The 22,057-nt window shown below is 27.0% G+C and overlaps 1 protein-coding gene across 1 annotated transcript; it reads left to right on the top strand.

Annotated features, from left to right (window-relative positions):
• The first annotated feature begins 3,794 nt into the window (after positions 1–3,794).
• LOC107021404 (transcription factor MYB48-like) lies at positions 3,795–5,212 on the top strand. The gene is made up of 3 exons (XM_015222064.2): positions 3,795–3,975; positions 4,109–4,238; positions 4,339–5,212. The coding sequence occupies exons 1-3, from the start codon at positions 3,861–3,863 to the stop codon at positions 4,799–4,801; spliced, it is 708 nt and encodes a 235-aa protein (XP_015077550.1). The 5' UTR covers positions 3,795–3,860; the 3' UTR covers positions 4,802–5,212.
• Positions 5,213–22,057: the final 16,845 nt, after the last annotated feature.

Raw genomic sequence — 22,057 nt, 5'->3', positions numbered from 1 at the left:
GCACCCACAGTGACCCTCCTGTGGGAGAACCATTACTATAACCCAACTAAGAAACTTACCAGAAAAACTAAGCATATAAAGATACAAAAGCAGGTCTAAATGATGGATAGAAATGAAGTTCCCATAATTTCCAAAGATTTTATATAAACAATCAAGCAAACTTTTTGCGGAATTCAACCCTCAGAACCTGAAAGTCATTGTATCAAAACTCTACCAATCAACAAGTCTAAAGAACGGGGGTTCAACTCCAAAACGAAACATACGAATAAATCTTATTTTAGAGTGTGAGTCCGAAAATAATTGAGTAAAGAATTGAGGACCCCGTGTATTGGTAGAATCATGCGGCTACACTAGTAAGCTAAATACAAGCAGGTAATTACCACACTGTAAACACACATATACAAAATACAAAGTTCAATTAGAATTTCTGGAGCAACATACAATTTCCCAATATCGATGATAGGTAGACATGAACATAATAATTACAGGTGGTTCTCTCATGGAACCTATACCCACATTGTTACTGTGTTGAAACGTGACACCCGATCCAATATAAATATCAAAACGTGACACCCGATCCAATCTATGTGTCAAAACATGACACCCGATTCAATCTATGTGTCGGAACATGACCTGGTCCAATCAGCACAACCACAATCACAACCACGATAACAGCCACACCATAATGAATAATACATGTAGTCACATGGTCAATTAACACTTCATGGCCTGTAGTTGTTCTCACATAATCACTTCATTAGATTCGATTCACATTTCATGATTCACATACACACATGCATACGATGAAGTAATTATCCAACATATATCACACAACAGGAAATTAAACCACCACCTACCTTGAAATCAAACTTGAATCCTCTTAAGACACTTGAGCCCGCCACAGATTGGTAGGAGGGATGGTATATGTAGTGCGCGATCCGTCCATAGTCGCGACTGGCCCGACCTTATTTACGGGTGGACCGCCACGGTAGACCCCATCCTGCCACAGCGGCCCCGCCCTGGTGGGATTAATTCTGCCATGGCAGCTTCCACGGAGGAAGAAGCTTGGAGTTTTAGTTCCAATCTCTCATTTAATAATACACCTTCAACCCAGGACATTCTAAGGCTACCCTTTCATGCCAAGATCAGTTTCGGAAGTTCTACTTACCCGAATTCGATTCTGTAATATTGTACATGCTATCAACGGTATGGTTATCCACTCATGTGTTAAAATTCATGATTTGATCCCCCGTTCAATACCAGATTTACCTAGACCTCACCTGACTCAGATTTCGTGCGAGTCTGGCCTACGCTAGAAATTTCCAAGTCATTGCCCAAAAATTTTCTGGCCCAAATTCTTTTCCCCTTAGCTTTTCTATAACGACGAAAACCGATGGTTACATCTTGCTTTATCTTTTGAGTTTTTATTTCATTTCGTTAGGATGAGGATGATTGTCTTAGTGAAAATAGATAAGTGACATCACGCCCGACAAAAAATACAATAGCAGTGCTTTTATTGTTTTTAAACTTAAATCGTGAAATTCTTCATTAATTTTCTTTAATTAAATTATACTTTCTTTCTTTCAATTTATTTGTTGTCTAGTTTTAATTTGAATAAAGTTCAAGAAAGTAAAAAACTTTCAAAAATCTTGTAATCTTAAACTAAAGACATATATCATGAAAAAATATTTTTCAATTTGTGATTTTAAAGTATCATCAGAAAGTTAAGAATAAAGAGTTGCTAAATTCTGCTAAAATATCATTTGAAAAGAAAATATATGTATTTTGCTACAAAAGAATGCAATTACGTTTACGAACCCAACACAAAAAGTAGATTTTACATTTTTCTTTTTGTCTTTTGTATTTTTTGGATGACGAAAGTGGAGAGTGGGATAACCCAACACAAAAAAGGCAATAGTTTGTTTAGACATGTCTAGATGTTTTTGGTGGTAGGCAAGCTGACCCAAAAATTTAATTTAAATTTTGTTGTTTAAGTAGAACAGTATGGATGTTACGAATTAGGGTAGAATGACAATAGATAATAAAATGTCTATATTAGTATGTATGAGTGTATTGGTTTGGTGTGCGTTCTAGCTAGTAATTGTAGTATATTTGTTTTTATTTTTCAATTTCTGTTATTATGTGTTGTTTCGTGTAGTTTGATTATATTATTATTTTATAGTAATATTTCTTTGATGATAGATGTTGTGTCATTATTTCCTGTTATTTCCGTTATTTATTATTACTTCTTCATTGATTGTTTATATTTTGAGTCATAAATTTATCGAAAATAACAGTTCCACGTCTGATGTAGAGTTTGTGCATGCATATACTTATCCTTCATAGACCTTATTTTATGGGATTAATTATAATAAATATATTATTTTATAAAATAGTGCTAGTTATATCTATTCTATAAGCCTTGACTTATGCATAGTTTCCTACTGTAGATTTCCCACTTGTAGAACCCTCTTTTGTCTTAAAATAATCACAAGGTGATCAATGGCCTTTGATGAAATTAAGGGACACACCATTGGCAAGAGCTCATCACATGATGACTTTTTAGTATTTGTGTCTATATTTGAGTGATTAATTTGAAAAAATCACACTATGCAATGATTTCATATATCAATCACCTCAATTATCATCAATTTAGTGATAAGTAGATGATTTGAATTTACCCCTTCTCATTATTATTAAGCATAAATGGGTAAGTAGAACATGGACCCTTTAAAGAAAATTATTGAGTGATCAAATAACAAAACTAACGACAGATAAAATTTTATAATTAAACACATCATCCACTCAAATTGATGGCTCATTCCACTTGCACCATTATTAATTAATGGATTCATAATTATTATTAAAAAAAATAATAAAGTAGCTATAACTTGTGTATTCCACACGTCTATTTACTTGTTTAAATTTTCCTAGAGATGAAGACAAATTCCAACAAGGCATCCAATAGTGAAATGGCAATTAGATTATGAAAGTTGCATCAACATATCAACCTCTTATCTTCATTTTTCTTAGTGGCTTACATCATATATGCAAACACATTGGCTTCTTTCCAAGCATGCACACACCACTTATAAAGTGAAAAGATAGAATAATATGGAAAGAGATTATATCAAATTGCACTAATACACACACATATATAGTTAAATCAAAAGAAAATTCTCAATAATACATAACCGTGTGAATGGAATTGTTGTGAGTTACATTACCCTTAATTATACTTTTTAAAAATATTAAAATTAGTTAAAAGCTTTGTTGTTAAATTCTTCATAGTTAACATAGTTATTTAATAGCAAAATAAGACTAACGATAAATTTTATTATTTAGCTAGAAAATTTATTCATCCCTGATTCTTATTTTATTTAGTAGGAGTAGTAATTTGAGGCTTTGGATTTGATTCCATTAAATTGAGAACTTTTAGGTTGGAAGAGTGCTTTACCCCCTAATAAATCTAATTATTCAACACGAATTTAGATTATTCAAGTCAACAAAATTATTATTTGAAAACCCTTTAAGTTCATAAATTCAAGAGTAGAGCGAAGTAAAATCAAGGAGGTTTATTCAAAGTCTTTTCGATAAAAAATTACATTATCTATATATATAATAAAAATATTTTTATACATATATATTATTAGATGTTAAATCTCATTTAACTTGTTTATGTTTTAGAACTTCTTGCTGAAAATTCTGACTCCGTGCATGTCAATGCTCACATCCCTTCTTTTCCAAGGCCATCAAGACAATTATTCCAAGTATAAATATCACCCATGTAGACAACACTTTCCACCAACAAATTATAAGGTGACAAGAGAGAAAAAGGCAAAAGAGGAAAGAGCAAAAGGATGGCACAAGAAGAAATGAGAAGAGGACCATGGATGGAACAAGAAGATCTTCAACTTGCATTTTATGTGAACTTGTTTGGCGATCGACGATGGGATTTCTTAGCCAAAGTTTCAGGTTTTTAAGGTTGGAGGGAGACATAAATTAGGTAGGCTTGTCTTAGACATGAAATCTTATTTTCATTGATCAAATTCTAACTCTTTTTTTTTCTCTATATACCATTTTTTTTGTTTTTATGTTGTGTAAATAGGTTTAAGAAGAACAGGAAAAAGTTGTAGATTACGATGGGTGAATTACTTACATCCTGGTCTCAAACGTGGAAAAATGACTCCTCAAGAAGAACGTCTTATTCTTGAACTCCACTCCAAATGGGGAAATAGGTGATTCAAAAATTACTTTATAGTAATATCATATTATATAATATCATATTATGTTATATTGATGGAATGATCATATGATTTAAAACTCTTTTATGTGTAGATGGTCAAAAATTGCAATGAAATTACCTGGAAGAACTGATAATGAAATCAAGAATTACTGGAGAACTCATATGAGGAAAAAGGCTCACGATGAAAGGAAAAATAACGCGTCTAGTTTTTCTCCATCTTCATCCTTCTCCAACTCTTCATCTTTCTCATCTAATAGTCCTGATGTGAATTTCACGCCTATTAAGAAAAACAATGAAAGGAACTTCTATGATACGGGTGGACTTGACAAAAAAAATGATGGTGACAAAATGAAGGTGTACTCCATGGATGAAATATGGAAAGATATTGAATTATCTCAAGAAAGTGAAACAATGAATAATATTAAACCAATTATGCCATCACCTATATGGAATTATTGCCCAAATACACTATGGATGTCAAATGAAGAAGAAACTAAAATGTTTCCTCAATTTTATTGCTTGGACAACCAGGATAACACATTCTTTGCTGGCTAACAAAGGGTCACTATATTTTTTTAGAGGGGTTAAATTATATACACTGACAATTTAAAGATTTTTTACATCACGATTTGATTTAACCAACTATAACAGGTTATTACTTTATTTTGTTTTAACCTGTCATAGGTTAAATTAACCCGATAGCATAAAAAAAATCTTTATATTATCAGTGGATATAACTTAAATCCTCTCACGTGGAGGTGATTTGTTTTAGAGTTTGTGTAGGGTTATTATGAGTAAATTTTTATTAGCTCTGACTTTGTGAATAGAAATGGTAGAAACCCTAAATAAGAAGGCAGACTATGTTAGACATGATGTGTTTATTGGAAGCCACATATTTTGTATCATATGTTGCTATGTTAATTTGAGTCTATATTTAGTAATAATTAAGTCAATTTCAGTTTAGTACATGTTATGTTATGTTACCAATTAGTATTCCAATATTTATCACAACACTATCAAATATTAAGGTTTAATTTGTTTCACTACAAATTAATAAATAAGTTGTGTTATGATATATATATATAAAAAAATCAAATCCTTCTCAATGCTATGCCAAATAATATCAAAAAATCCTAGAGTTTAAGTTGATGTCATTGGTGTTTTCATTGATGATTGAAGTTAAATTACATCCAGAGGATATCATTGAAAAAGTTCATCAGCTTTTCTTTCTCTGTTTTCACTCACTTTCAGGAGAGTGTACTCGCTCTCTTTGTCACATCATTTATTAGAGGCTGTTTCAATCACTTCAAATATGTTAATGGGGTATTTAAACGCCCGTATAGTTTAAGTACTATAGTAAGGGCCCGTTTGGATGGGCTTAATAAAAGCAGCTTTAAAAAAGTACTTTTGAAAGTGCTGAAACTTATTTTTAAAATAAGCAGTTATGCGTTTGGATAAAAGTGCTGAAGTTTAAAAAAAAAGTTGTTGATGTGTTTGGCAAATAAGTGCTGATACACAGCTTTTTAAATCAAAATGTCTAAAATACCCTTAAAAGCTGTTAACATAATAAAATTGATTTATATTTTACAGCCATAAATAATTATATTTTGCTATCATTCACATATTTCTTTCTCATCACAAATTATTTATAAGAGGAATATAAACTTATTATAGATTTTAAAGATATATAATTTGAATAGATTAAAGAACGATTTAAGATTTTATTTTAGTTTCAGCCATAGGTAATAATAATTGTCTATCATTCACATATTTCTTTATTATGACAAATTATTTATAAGAGGAATATAAATTTTTATTTAAGTTATATGTGCAACTTATTTTACATTTTAATAATATATAATTTGAATAGATCACTTGAAAGATTTAAGATTTATTTCATTTTCATTCATTAGTAATAGTAATTGTCTATCATCCACACGTGAAATGGGAAAAATAGAAGAAAGAGATGTTAGGGTTATGTGGGTAATTTGGAGATTGTATAAATATATTAAGGGCAAAAAGGTAAAAATATGGTCAACTTAAAACAGCTTATAAGCTGGAAAAAAAAAAGCACCCCTACCCCAGCTTTTAACTTTTGGCTTAAAATAAGTTTTTTTTAACTTAAAATAAGTTATTTTGAGTATTGTCAAACAGCTAAATAAGTCAAAAACTAGCTTTTAAGTCAGTTTGACCAGCTTTTAAGCTGAGCCAAACAGGCTCTAAGTTATTCGACAAAGTTCAGGGGGCTTTTTATGTATTTTTCCAAAAATAAAAATAAATTTCAAGATTTATGTAACGTCATATCATGGTCTAATATGTGTAGATTAATTTCTACACAATATCGCGCATCAGATTAGTATATCATGTATAAAATGTAATGTATCTCGTGCATCAGACTAATATATCACGCTTATATTATTGTATCAAATTGAAAAATTTCTGTAATTATAAACTTATAAGGGACAAACGATAATTTTACCTTTAAAGTATATGATTTATGTCATTTACCCTAAATTTTCCTTAAGCAAAAGGCAAAAGGCCAAACTAATACCTAGCCTAGATCAAGTAAATGGGCCACTTGGGTTATTATCAGTGACTGGTTGGGCTCTTGTGGCTCCAACAACTATATGGAGTTGGAAGTATAAAAGAGGCTTAAAAATTTATGTATTATTTCATGCAGGTACTAGTTATTCATATAATAGTTATTTTACATTATATCATGCATAAAATAATATATAGATTTACTTTATAATAAATATGTGCATAATTCATGTTGTTTCTAAATTGTTAATCAAACATCGTATTAATCTTATACATGAACACCATATTACATATTTATCTACCAAATTTTGTATAACTTATACGAAAATTGATGTTGTTATCCAACCACCAAACGAACCCTTAGTTATTGAATAATAAAAGAGTTAAAATTGTATCTCAAATGTGATTTATAAGAGAGTTTGGATTATATATCTAAAGAATTATATTGATAGAAGAGTTTGAAGAATTTCGTAATTTTCTTTATTTAAATTGGTTAGGATGTATATATCAACAACCTCAAAAATCATTAATCAAGAAAGAAATAATAAAGTTCAAAATAATATAGTTTTTAATCCCTTGAGAGGATGTGTTTAGCCTATAAGGGTAATCCTTATAGATCACTATGTATTTTTCTTAAACGTTCAGGTTTTTCATTTATTTGACACATTGTAAGATAACTTACAATTTTTGTAAAAAAAAAAAATTTCAACTTTTCTCATCAATATTCATGTAAATTTCCATTCAAGGTGTACAAATCATGTTGTTTCTATCTCCTATAATTTCCTTTCGAGGCGTAGAAATCATGTTTTGTATCCTCTTGTAATTTCCTTCCGAGGCGTATAAAGCTTTACAACCTATTTAAATGTACTTATCGCTTTTAACTTATAAATACTTAAAATTCATAAGTTAAAGAATTTTAACTAATGAAATGACTTTTTCAAACTTATTACTTTTGTATTATTTTCAAGCAATATTGGCCTATGTATCCACGTAGTGCTATACTAATTGTATGTATGGAGAGAAATATTCCGATAAATCTCAGCTACTATAGGTATTTAATTTGTTCCGGTGAAAGAATACAAGTATTCAATAAACTAGTCAAGATACACATAAATCTATGTTGACGCGTAACTTATATTAAAGGAAAAATTATATAAATACATAACTTAATAAATATCATAATCTCTAAATTTTCAACCATTTTTAAAAATTACAAAGATCTCTTTTTTCCTTCTCTTTCTCCTAATCTCGGATACATCCCTCCCATTATGAATCATGTTCATAATTATGTATCTGATACATAACTATGACAAATTTCATTATATTTTAGTATCTGATACATACAGTCACTTTTATTTATTTGAAAGACTATTTATCTGGAGTCAAATGTATTTGAAATGTTTATGATGCAAAAGAATCTTAAGAAATGTATCCGACAACATATGAATGTGTCTGACACAACTGAATCTTCAGTAATGTATCATTTGCAATATAATGTATCCGACAACAAAGTAGTGTATCCGCGAGCGATGAAAAATAAATTTTTTTGTAATTGGAAAAACTTTGTAAATAGAATGTAATTAACCTATGAATATATGAGATTTATGTACTTTGTCATATTTTTAAATTAAAATTTAAATTGAAAAGGAGTTCTTTTTTCACAATTTTTTTGTTGAAATCCCAAATTAATCTTAGTAGTAGTCAAGATAAGGAAATTTAATAAAAGCACCCATTCCCTCCACGGGACGTTAAGTTGAATTAGATGTGAAGATGGTCTACAAAATTTAATGCAATCTCTATTAAAAGAGTGTATCTTTGACCAACATTTTCCACCAAACATTTGCTGTTTTTGAAAACACAACAAATATTTAATTCATATTATATTCGATTGCATAGACAAACTCATGAATGAAAGAAAAGATAAATCAAACTTTGTTCTAAAATAGTAGCCTTAATGAACATATGTTGTTGTTATGACACTATATACATAGCACATATAATGTATATGTTGTGTATAGACATATATTTTATGTATATTTTTAATAAAATATACTATCTCTGTATTTTCTACATTAGAACGAAGAAATATAAGTCATACAAGAGCGGTCTTCTATATTTTACTCCCTCCATCTCATTTTACGTGGTATTGTTTGACTTGACATGATATTTGAGGAAAATGAAGATTTTTGAATTTATGGTTTAAAATAATTCTAAAATTTTGTGTGCTTGTAAATACATCATTTCATCAAGGGTAAAAGAAGAATTTTAAAGGTAATTGTTTCTCATTGTAGTTATAGTAAGGTGACATTCTTTTTTGAGATGGACTAAAAAAAAATTATGTCACATAAAATGAGATGCATAAAGTATTTTTATATCTTCGTATATACCTAAAATGTATTCGTCGATACAACTTTAATATGCTCATGGACAATAGAAGTGAATGAATACAAATAAAAATGAATAGTCTCTTGTATTTTTTGTTGTTTGTATGTATCTTTGTATACATCCGGGCTGTATTCATCGATACACCCTAAATGCTCGTATGAATACAATAAATACAGGCATTTGACATTTAAAAAAAATTATTGATTTATTTACCTAATATATCATAGAATTGCTATGAATGATAAAGACCTAAACTATAATTATATATTGTTAATAAGGCTTAAACTATATCCATTTTTAAAAAATCTCTTTTATAAATTGGATAGGCCAATATTCAAGCCCTAATTATCCCTTAATTGAAGGATTTTTAACCCATTTAGTCATTCATTCAAAAATTAATTACATAGGCTAGTTGACATATAAAAAAATAGCATTACATAATAGAACATAATTTTTTCATTCATTTCTCAATAATTGAAAAAACGTATATTGAAAAACAGATACTCCCTAAAATATTGGGAAGCTTCCTAGTTCTTTTGTATGAAGATATTGATTATTATTTTTATTATAAAAATAATCATCCAACATTTTTTAATGAAAAGATAGTGAATATTTTTATGGTGTCCTCTTATAAATAAACATTAAATGCTAAGCAAGAAAGTTAAAAGCTTTGTATAAATATTGTAGCATTGATTGGAACACAATACAAGAGAAATGTTATAAATTAGGTTGCAAAAAATGAGCCTAGCTATTGATAATCCGTCCAATTTGTTTAAGTGTTGGGTTTAAGATAATTTAAATTATGTTTAATCTCTCAATTCATAAAGTCTTAACTCAATTTAAGAGAAACCTCAATCAAGCCCAATTTAATCTTCAATTTCAGTATGTTTTAAGATTCTTTATTTGCATTGATGTAATGTATGTTACTCTATTGAAGGATGAATCACTATCTATTTTATATTTTTTAGGATTTATCTATCCATTTGGATTTTAAATTTTCTTGAGTTAAACTCAAATTGTGAATATAAAACTTAAATAACAATATATAAAATAATTGAAATTAAGCAGGTCAAATTGGGTGGGTCAGCACACAACTCATTTTTGAGCTCACTTGAGCCCAAAGTAAGTTGAGCGGGTCAGGACCCTACTTAATTTTTATATCAACCCATTAAGTATCTTCAATAACTCAATCCACCGATTTGATACCCCTACTATCAACTATCATATTTTCGTTAAATGAGCAAAATATTTAAGTGTTTCTTCCTACTCTCACACAGAGCCACCACAGTAAAAGAGGCATCCACTGACAATAGATTTTTCTTTTAGCGGTATAGTAATTACTATTGTAAAAATCTTTGTTAGTAATTGAGTTAACATAGTTACATCTAGAGTCATTAAAAATTTTAACAACATTTATATGAATAATGACGGGGTCAAAAAATTTATTGAGGGTGTCCAAGAATAATGATGGGTGACTATCAAATAAAATAAAAGAAAATATTGTGCTATTTGGGGTATGAATCGATGCTCCTTCATTCAAATAGACACTCATTACCATGACATAGTTTTTGTCAAGAATGTCCAATTTCAAATACATATTCTTTAAATGTAGATTTTGACATACATATACATCATAATTTTTCGATGAATGGTCTCCAATTGGATGCCAGCTACGCCGCTGTATATAAAGTGATCATTATCAATATTCATATTTATTATTGTTGTTAAATATAATATAACAATATATTACTTATAATAAATAATTATTAAAAAAATCATTTATTTGTTAGAGTAGCAATGGCCAAAAAAGAAGTAATAATTTTCAAGGGGTGCAAAAAGATAAAGAACTTAAGTTGCCAAAAAAACTTATGCCAAAAATTATTATTGCTTTATAACAACATTTCTTCATCATAACAATGACCATACCAAAATTTACCAACTTGGGATTACTGCTAATCCCAAAGCACTACAAAATGTTAAAACATGATTAATGTTGGTGGTTTGCAATAATTCTGCTTGAAAGGTTTATATTTGACTATTCTCTTGACTTACATTAACTTTGTTAAGTCTCTTTCCATCTACTTTTACCTTTTAATACAACTCTAGGTAGTCTTCTAATAACTTTTTTTTTTCTTTTTAGAAAAAATAAATAAATTGATGGGATACATGAAAATATCTAGTCTTTAATTAATGTCCCACAAGTTCTTGTTGCAAAGACAAAGAAGATCACTTTTTCATATATAAAGTCAATCTTTGACCATATTATAGAAAGATTTCCTTTTCAATTTTTGCCGGCATACACCTACTTATGCACCAAACACTTGGTGTACATACTATCAATACTCAACATGGATAAAGCCACCTTTAGGAAGGGTGGTCTTATTATATTCTTCGTTGAAAAATTATATCATATACAAAGGATAGATATCAGTTATATAATATGAATATATATTTAATTTTATATACATTTTTTTCTAATTAAGAATAAAATTTATATATTGTTCATTAATTTTCTCGCTCAGCCACCGATATTCGATAGAATAATCGAAGCCTTTACATATAGCCTTTTTTCTTCTAGAAGCTCACTAGTGATTATTAATGAGGAATATTATCGGATCAAGAGAATGAAGGTTATAATATATAGTTAAAGGTCTTATTTCTGAGACATCTAAAAAATCTCATTCAAGAAATTAAATCGTTGCATATACCCCTACTTCCCTGTGGTGGAATTTCTCTTTTGATTTATTGTATTGAGACGGAGATATATAGTTTATTATTGATAGTTGGTAAATGAGCGGATTAGATTAAATTTGGATACATAATATTGATACATGTCTATTTATGGTCCAAATCCACACTATTAAAATATCACTATAATACTAATTTTTTTTAAAAAATATTTAGTTATAGTATATCTCTCTTTAGCAATAATAATGTTTAATGATAATTGGATTAATGTAATTATATTCAGAGTTGTTAAATTTTTTAGTGACATTTATTTAGAGAATTGACTAAAAACACACATATTTATCATGTTACTAAATATAATATAGCGATAATTATATTATTGTCGCTAAATCCTTCATTAGTGGTAGTGTGTGGGTTTAATTTATATGTATCAATAGTTTATTATCTTGATTGGGTATATGCTTTATACCATTGGAGCAATTATATATAATGGAGATTCCTTTTTGCCTGTTTTGGCTAGTAGTTATATATAGTAATATAAATTAAAATGCATATTTATCAAAAAGAAATCATGAACTTTTTGTAAGTAGACAAGTTTATAGTTAGTTATGGCCTAATGGTTACTTTTTTTTTAGCTTTTGCTTTTTTCTTCTTTAAAAGTTGTTAATAGAAAGGAGGAAGGGGGTTAAGTGCCTAAATGGGGATAGGGTATTGGATTAGGGTATCCTATGACCCATAGTTTAACAATTTCTTTTACAATATAATCATAGACAATTCAGGATTAAGCTTTAACAACTCAACGTTTAAAGTTTTTAGCATTGAATTTATTATAGTTTTTATTATTATAATTTTGTGAATTTCACGTTGAAAGTATTAAGTCTAGATGAACTGAATATATATAGGCATTATTGCATCTTCCTCTTCTCTCGTGGTTCAAATTATTAATTAAGGGTGAAGTGATCTCATTTTTCACACGATAACCCTTGGTAGTATAGTTAGAGAATAATAATGTTTGTTCCATAAAATGACAACAATTTCATTATTTGAGACATATTTAGGTTTGCGTGAAGATGACTTTTACTTGTTTACCATATATCATGATAACGCGGTTTACTTAAGTCAATTATGGTATCATTAATCAACTTTTTTCCAACATATATCCCAAAGGTAAAATTTAGAAAGTAGTATTAGTAGAAAAAAGATTCTATAAGATAATGAGTGTCTGGGGTTTTAACTAAATTAAATAATGCATTTTGTTTCATGTAAATGAATTTCATCACTAAAAAAACTACTATGAGATTTGAAGATTAATTAGATGAATAAATATGCTAAGGGAGTGATCGTGAATATTGGAACTTAGATGAATGAGATTAAACCATTGTATGTCTTAAATTTAAATTCAAAATTACTAAATTTTTTTTTTTGTAGCTTTGAGAAATACTCAATAATTTATGAGCATAATACATAATAATGACTCTTAACTTAGCGTCAGCGGGCAATTACAGTGGCATAGCCACCCTTATGTCAGGGTATCTGATTGGACAACCTTCGTCAAAAAATTATGCAGCATATACAAGTAAAATAATAAACCAAGTGGCTAAATAACATATTTTGGACACCCTTGACACAATAATATAATATAATTTGATGGTTTCAGGCGCCTTGAAAGAGTAAAGACACGCGAACTTAAAGTGTTTGTGTGTTCGAATCTCACTAGAAACTATTTTTTTCACTTTTTAAGAAGAGCGGATTCACTTTAATACTGGGACACCCTTCATGAAATTTCTGGCTCCGCTTGGCAACAATGACCTTTAACTTTAGATGTGCACAAGTAGACACTTAAACTTTTATAAAATTAAAAAAATAGATACATTCGTCCTACATGACATCCTATATAGCAATTTTACGTCCTACACGTGTATATACTAGTTCAATTTTATACAACTTTAAGTGTCTACTTGTGCACACTCAAAGTAGGAGGACATAATTATTCAATAAAATTAAATTAAGGATTATGTTTATTTATTATGTTTAATGCATATAAAATAATCTTACTCGAACATCTTTATATTATTCTTTTTGTTCATATAATAGAAATTCGTATGTATTTCTTTTTTACATTCATTTTGTATATAAGTATATGCTAATTAATTTATAACTTTCCATTTTAAAATAATGTAGTTACATTATTGTATGTTAAAATATTGTATGATATTAGAAATAATTTTATTTTTAAAGCTCGAACTCGAAATATTAATTAAGACACAAGTAGAACATTATGATTCCCTTTGGTATAAGACATCATTTAATGGAAGTGAGAAAACGTGGACCTATAATTGTGCATTCCCTACTGCACAAGAAAATAATTTTTGCCTTTATGACATAGTATATGGATCAATTTCTTGCCCAAACTAAGCAATTTATTATACTTTTTATTCATTTTTAATTGTTACGATTTTCTTTATTAAAGTCAAATAATAAAAATTTTGATTAATATTTATGATATACTTTTTCATTATATTGATATGTAAAAAAATATAATTTATAATACTTTTTATATAGTTTTTTCATATCTAATTTTTTATTTGAAATATCGAATTAGAGTAATGTAATTTAACTTTGAAAAATAGTCAAATTAATTTTTGAATACTGAATTCTTCGTGTACACTGACATGAATTATGATGCAGAAACTGCTTCATCCTTAATTAGGTTTGAACTCTCGAAATTTGAGCTCTAAACACTAAATGGGAAATACAAAAAATGTGTCTTTGTACAAACATACATGCTAATAATATATAAAAGGATGAATATATTGATAGCCTGTTAAATTTTAATTTGCATAGATTTTATATTACAATATTTGAATGTGTGATAAAATATTTTTTAAAGCATTCCTAACTTAATTAAACTTTGAAAATGTTTATGTACATATCTCCAAATATCCATCACATATATAAGTATTTAATCATATAGATTATGTCATCAAATTTTGTTATATACATCAACTTCAATCACAATATATTTGAAATTTATCAACTTCATCAAAATGAATGTATATAATAATCACATACTAACTAGTAATGTCCCAAGAGACTAATTGGAATCAAACTCTTGACTCTGCATGTTGCGGTCCTAATTCATATTGTTTATTTGTCAAATTTTATCTTCGTTGAAACCTTAATAAGAAGTTAAATGATAGTAGCGTATAGAGAAATTTTTTAAACAAATGATATCGATATTTATAACAGAAAAAATAAAAGTTCAATTATCATATATATAAGTAACTTATATTCTTGACTCATTAATCCAAACTAATTTTAAATTAAAAGAGGCTTTGAGTTCAACTTCTACTTTAACTATAATTTTAAGCTTATATTATATTTTGCAACAAAAATGCTTAGCCTCAACCTTAAACTACCAAATCAGCCCCCTAACTAACAAGCGAACAAATAGTAAATAGTGTCATTTTGTTTCATATATCACGTTATGTAATATACTTTATGAAATTTTTTTTCCAAAGAAAGAGTATCATTTTACACCACTCTTAGCTCAACATGAATCTGTTAAATTAGGTTTTGGGTCTAACTCAAAAGTCACACCCCAAAACTAGCTCAAAGAGAAAAGAATTGTCCAAGCCTTATACACAGTATACTCATCTCATTAACCATCAATATGAGACTTTTGTCATTATTTAACACCCCAACCCATCCACCTTATGTCAATGCTTAGCATCTGGTGCGTGAACATTCTTTATTTTGGAGGCCCCAACACAACATCGGGTGACGTAGGCCCTGCTCCAATACCCGGTTAAATTAGGTCTTGGATCTAACTCACATCCCAAAAATTAAGTCAAATGGATAAGGATTGTCCAAACATTATTAAGAGTTTACTCATCTCATTAACCACCAATTTGAGACTTTTGTCATTCTTTAACACTTCACCCTGATCATCTCATGTCAATGCTTAGCATCGGATGCGTGGATATTTTTTATTTTGAAGGCTCCAACACAATATTGGATAAAATAGACCCTGCTCTGACCCCTTATTAAAATAGATCTTGAACCTAACTCATACCCAAAAGTTAGCTCAAAAAAAGAGATTGCTCAAACCATATAAAAAATAAACACATCAATATAAAAAATTTTGTCATTCTTTAACAGACCCGTCCTATTTAATATCTTTGGCCCCAACTTTGAACTTTCAAGTATATGAAATTGAGTAGACCAGCAACTAAAAGGGAACATATATTTTCCATACAAAGCCAAAAAAAGAGGGGTCAAGATTTCAACACAAGTGTAAGGCACGTTGCTACCTACAAATTCCTACTTGAATACTTACAAGCACAAAGGGGCATGTGCAATGAAACACGGCCTTCATTCCAAGTGTCCTAAGGGAGGTGCACGCGAGCCGCATGCCAATGACTATCTGTCCGAATTCGATATTTATATTAGAATTTAATTAAATTTTAAAAAATTTAATATTAGAATAAAACGTTGTCTATTACAAGCGATAATGTATCTAGAGAGATTCTAATGAGGGACTTTAATTAAAAATAAAGAAGTGCTTATTTGTCATGTTATATTTTTTAAAAGTCAATTTGATTAATTTTCAAAGTTAAATTAGATTACATTAATTTAATATTTTAAATAAAAAATTAAATATTTAAGAACTATATAAAAAGTATTATAAATTACATTTTTCTTACAAATTAATATGATGAAAAAAATATATTATAAAATATTAGTCAAAAAATTTATAGTTGAAAAGGAAAATTATGACAATTAAAGATTGATGACTATAATACTTACCTAAGGCTAATTGTGGTAAAATAATTACTAACGAATATGATACACTGAATAAAACTATTTAAAATCAAATTTTAAATTTTAAATTTTGAGTATAGAAAAATTCTTAGACATTGAAATGTTACCTACACAATTCCTTCATTTATTTGGTACACAACTAACTAGGAGTAAATAATAGAACTTGTCATTTCCTAGTTAATGCCTTGCTCCTTCAAGGCTAAAAGCCATGAATATGACATGTCATTTAACATTTTTTTTCTTCGAAAATAAGGAAAAGGCAGAAGTATTTCTCTAAAATCAAATTTTAGTCTAAAATCAAATTTTAGAGATATATTTTAATTAAATTAAGGTTTTATTATTTTTTTTAAATTTATTTTTTATAATTTTGCACATTTTTTTCAATTTACAGGGAATCCAAATATACTTCACGCGTCTTAACTGCGTGGAGTCATGAGATGTGTCACATAAATTAAAAGGTGTACAATATTATATATAAAATAAATTTAGAGATAATACGACCTTAATTTAGTTGAAATATGTCTCCAAAATTTTAATCATAATCTAAAAAATACTTATATATTCTCTCTCCAAAGTAAGATAATGAGAATAATTAGTTTTCTTTCTATTATATGTCTTTCAACCGACTAATTTACTAGATCAAAATATATTACATGTGTAGTTATAAAAATATTCATTTATATATAATTTACATATATTACAAATTAGATGACCAAATGATTCAGGCTTATAATTATCTCTTTAATCTCTCACAAAAAGGCAAATGTGATGATTGTCTCACATAATATTTTTTTTCTCCAACCACTTTAAATAATTACTACACATTTACACAAAACTTATCTTTGAATAGACATATCATATAAAAATATATATATATATTTAAGAGACAATTAACTATGTTAACTTTTTTCTCGATAAACTTTTCTTAACAAGTTTACTTGGGGTGGTTGTATAAAGTTTTCCACAACTTTTAAGTGAAGAAAAATAATTTAGTGCAAATTTTTTTCTAAAAAGTTTTTAGAACATTTCCACACTAAATACTTTATATGTGAGAACACTACTTTATTTTTTCCAAAATAAAAAAATAAAAAAGTTGTCTAAACATAGCTAAATGCTGGAAACCGTTGAATTTCTAAATTACTTTATAAAACAAGTATCAATAGAAAAAAGGTATATCTGAATTGGTTGAATTAAATAACTAATTGGAGTTTTAATTTCAAAAGTAATCAATATTTATTTTAATTTTATAACCTAATTAATTTTTTTTCAAACGTCAGAAACAAAAATAATGAACATATTTTGATAGTGTGATGCTTTATTTTTCTGTCTCTATGTAGTCAACAAGTAGCAAGTAAAATCGTTTTGTTTTTCTTATTAACACGCGATGTTTTCTTTTTATGTGTTTTGTAGTTTCGATTAATTAAAATTTGACACCTTTAACAAAAATAAAATCTTATAAATTTACCAAAAAAAATTATGAAAGTACTCCTTCATTTTAAAATAATTGTCACATTTTATTTCTCTAGTTTTGGTTAATTTTAAAGTTGAATTTAATTAGATTAATTTAATATTTTAAACTTAATATTAAAACATTAAAAAAAATATACTAAAATTATAATTTTTTTCAATTAATATGATGATAAAGTATTCGATATCAATCAAAATTTATAACATTTACAAATAAAAAATTAAATATTTTAAAACATAAAAAGTGGGGTCTACTTTTTTTCCTGACCTTCTGAAAGGAACTTTTAAACCACTAAAAATCATTGCTCTAAACCAGACCACTAAAATAATGGTTTGGTTTAGCCTTTTATTTTCTTGAAATAATATTTTATATATTCTTAAAATAAATTTATGTAATGTTATGTTTAAGATTTTAATATTCAGCCAAAAATTACTGATATAATACTTGATCAAATTATAGGATTGTATTTATTTAGTACGTAGATTAAATTGTTTTGATATTATAACTAACTTAATGAGGATAATAATTTTTGAATTAATTTATTTTATTTGAAAGATGGATGGAGTAATTTAAAATAGAACGAAATAAGGTGGAATATTTCATAATTATGTCAGTCAGGAAAGAAAATTAATGGCTTATAATTCTAACACTATAATCCCAAAATAATTTGGAACATGTTTGAATTGATTTATTTTATTTATTTTTAATTTAAAATAATTTAAAGATATTTTTATAATATTTAACTTTTAAATAAATCATAAATTTAAGTTTCTATCTTATAACTTTTAATATATAAATCATAAACCATAAACTCATTCAAACATTTATAAATTTTTATTTATTTTTTATGTCACGGTGTTTTCTTTTCTTTTCTCTGGATAGGGAACATAATCAGTAATTCAGGGGTCAACCTTAATAAATTGAGAAAGAATAATTTTCTTTTTTTTAATTTTTACTCTTAAGATTTTCAAATATCACTAATAAATAGTCAATAAATATACTATGCTTATGTGTGTATATGCACTTTTTATAATCCACAAATAATATATACTTGCATGAGAGATGTGCTAATTAATTATCCTACTTTTTAATATATAAACTTAAGGAAAAAAAAATTAGTTTGATGTCCAATATTTAAATTAAAATTCAATTAATTTAATTTTATATTGTGTAGGATCACCAATTGCATCGCATACAACTTAAAACTTAAATGGCTTTTTGTTTGGGGAATACCTCATCCACGTTCTTGGTCTTTGTCACAACCTTTTAAAAAAAGAAAAAAAAAATTGCAAGAGAAACTAATAATTTTTCTTATCAACTGGAGAATTTGTTTTCTTTTTTAGATTAAAAAAATCAAGAAGGAATTAATCCTTATGCTTTTAGGTAAATAATTTAATTTTAAACCAAATTCATCATCTATTTATTTTTTTGAAGTACGACATCGACAAATTATATAGATATAAAATATTTAATTTGATTAAAAAATCATAAATCCACGTGCATCATAAATTAGGTTATAAATTTACCCCGACAAAAAAACTCTTGTGTTTGAGTTAAGAGTTTGATCAAATACTTCAACAATTCTAAAAAAAGATTTATTAAAAAAATAAAAAATAACTTCTCAAATTTAGTTTGTTTGTTGTCTTACTTCCCTTGGAATGTTTTTATATTTTAAAATTTTAACAACTCCTTGACTTTGATTTTCAATAAGTTTATTTTAGATCACAAGGTTAAGAAATATTTTTGTACACATATATTTCTTTAGTTTAAGATCATAAGATTAAAAATTTGTACTATTTTTTCAAATTTCGTATCAACTTAAAATCAAACAAATAAATTGAATAAAAAAAGTAATAAGCATATAGTAATTCAAGTTCATGGTAGTTATTATTCGTTTTGGTTTGACGTACATAAATTTGTATCACATCAAGTTCAAAAATGCAAACATAATGCGAATATTGCTTTCAATTTGAATTATATATGTTCGAAATTATTATAAATAATGATTTCATGTTAAATGTATTATTATTTATTTATTTATTTTAAAGTTTGAATTCGATTCTCATTAGAGGTATATCCACCTTTTGTCCTAATTTGATATATACACGTTTACATTGCAAATTATAACTCGATTATTCCAATTTTGATTCAATAACCTTTTGTGTGGTAATTGATTTAATATATAGACATTAAAGTCACTTGCCAGTGAAAAATCAGTGTTGAATAATTTTTTTGTGAACATTAAGTCAATAATTAGTAAATAATTACTAGAATTAGCTTCCTCCAATTTAGAATGTAAATTAATCTGAGTACAATAATGATGACATTATTCTAACAACTAGTAATGCAATACTTTGATCCTTTATGATGATTATCTCTCATTTAATATTTAGTTAGAAAATATGACTTCTCGTGATTTATAGATTACGAGTTCAGTATTAGTGGATCGTGAAATTTTATGGTGAATTTTAAATTCTCTAAATTACTGAATCTATCTTTATTCCTTTCAAAGATTTATATAAAATTATATTTATTCGATAAACACCCTCACTTCCTTCTAAACTCGTCTCTAATCACTAATACAAATATTAAAATCAATTATATACATCACATATCTTAAAATATAAGATTGTATTGAGTCAAAAAGTGAATCTCTTCTAGAGGGACTTACAAAATTTGTGGTGATATCAAATAATAATAATTATTAATTAATACTAATGCTCACAGCTTAAAACGTGTGACAGTTGTTTGAGTATATATATGGATGAACTTTTGTTGAAATTTATGTTTTTTTTATTATTAAATGGACTCTAATAAATATTTTTTTTTCTTCTATTAAGTATACATGGCCTTTTAAATAAGTCTCCTTCCTCTAAGATTTCCATTTAACAAATTAACATATTTTTAAAGTTAAAAAGCACAATATGTTTACATCAAATTGATGAAATTTAGTATTTGATCAAGATGTAAATTGAGGTATAATTACATATTTTCTTAACTTTCAATTTGTCTACTATATTTGATTCGATCCGAAATTTAATAAAATAATTTCTTTTTTGAATTTTGTAATCTTAAATTAAAGTTATATCAAATGTATCAAAATGACTGTTAATCTTGTAATCTTAAATATTAATATTATATACTGAAAAATTAAAAAAAATCACTAGTTAAGTGATAATTTATTTTCAGTCATATATTTTTTTCAATAAACTGATTCGATGAAAAATAAATTTAAAAAATCATGTTCTATGCACATATCTTTTACTTATTCACTATGGATAACCTTTAGTTGTTTATATTAGTGTGAATAGTTTGATATAAAACATTTTTGTTTGGCTAATTTTTGTAGTATAACAATGACTATGATAGGATGTAGAGGTTCGAATAAAAAAGAAAAGAATTCAAAAACTATTTCATTAGACTAAGTATTCATATCATATATATTAATGTATTTTATATTTTCAAATAATTATATATCAATTCACAATTTAAAATAGTCGAAAAAAGAGCTCTATATATTGTACTTTTTTAAAGATTCATTCAAGTCAAAACGCACATTCATGATCAAGATGACTATGAATAAATTGATATTGAATAATTTTTTCCTTGTACTTGTGTTGTTTTAGTTCGACTTCTACTACATACAATATAGTTAGATGTATCTATGACTTATTTTTTCCTATTATATATATAAATAAATTATAGAATATTTTGCGTGTAAGTAGTTATCATTATACATTTAACAAATTGTTATATATATCGACATCAGATACATTGAATCGATTACATATATATATTTCAACCAGATTCACTGAACAGATTACAGATTACATGTATCTAAATCAACATTGAATAGATTATATTTATATGAATCAAATACATTATATTTAAATTATCCACACACA

The sequence above is a fragment of the Solanum pennellii genome, chromosome 6, assembly GCF_001406875.1.
Source record: "Solanum pennellii chromosome 6, SPENNV200".
NCBI classification, from domain to species: Eukaryota; Viridiplantae; Streptophyta; class Magnoliopsida; order Solanales; family Solanaceae; genus Solanum; species Solanum pennellii.
The sequence above is the reverse complement of the archived record's forward strand: the minus strand, read 5'-3'. Positions and strand labels throughout refer to the sequence as shown.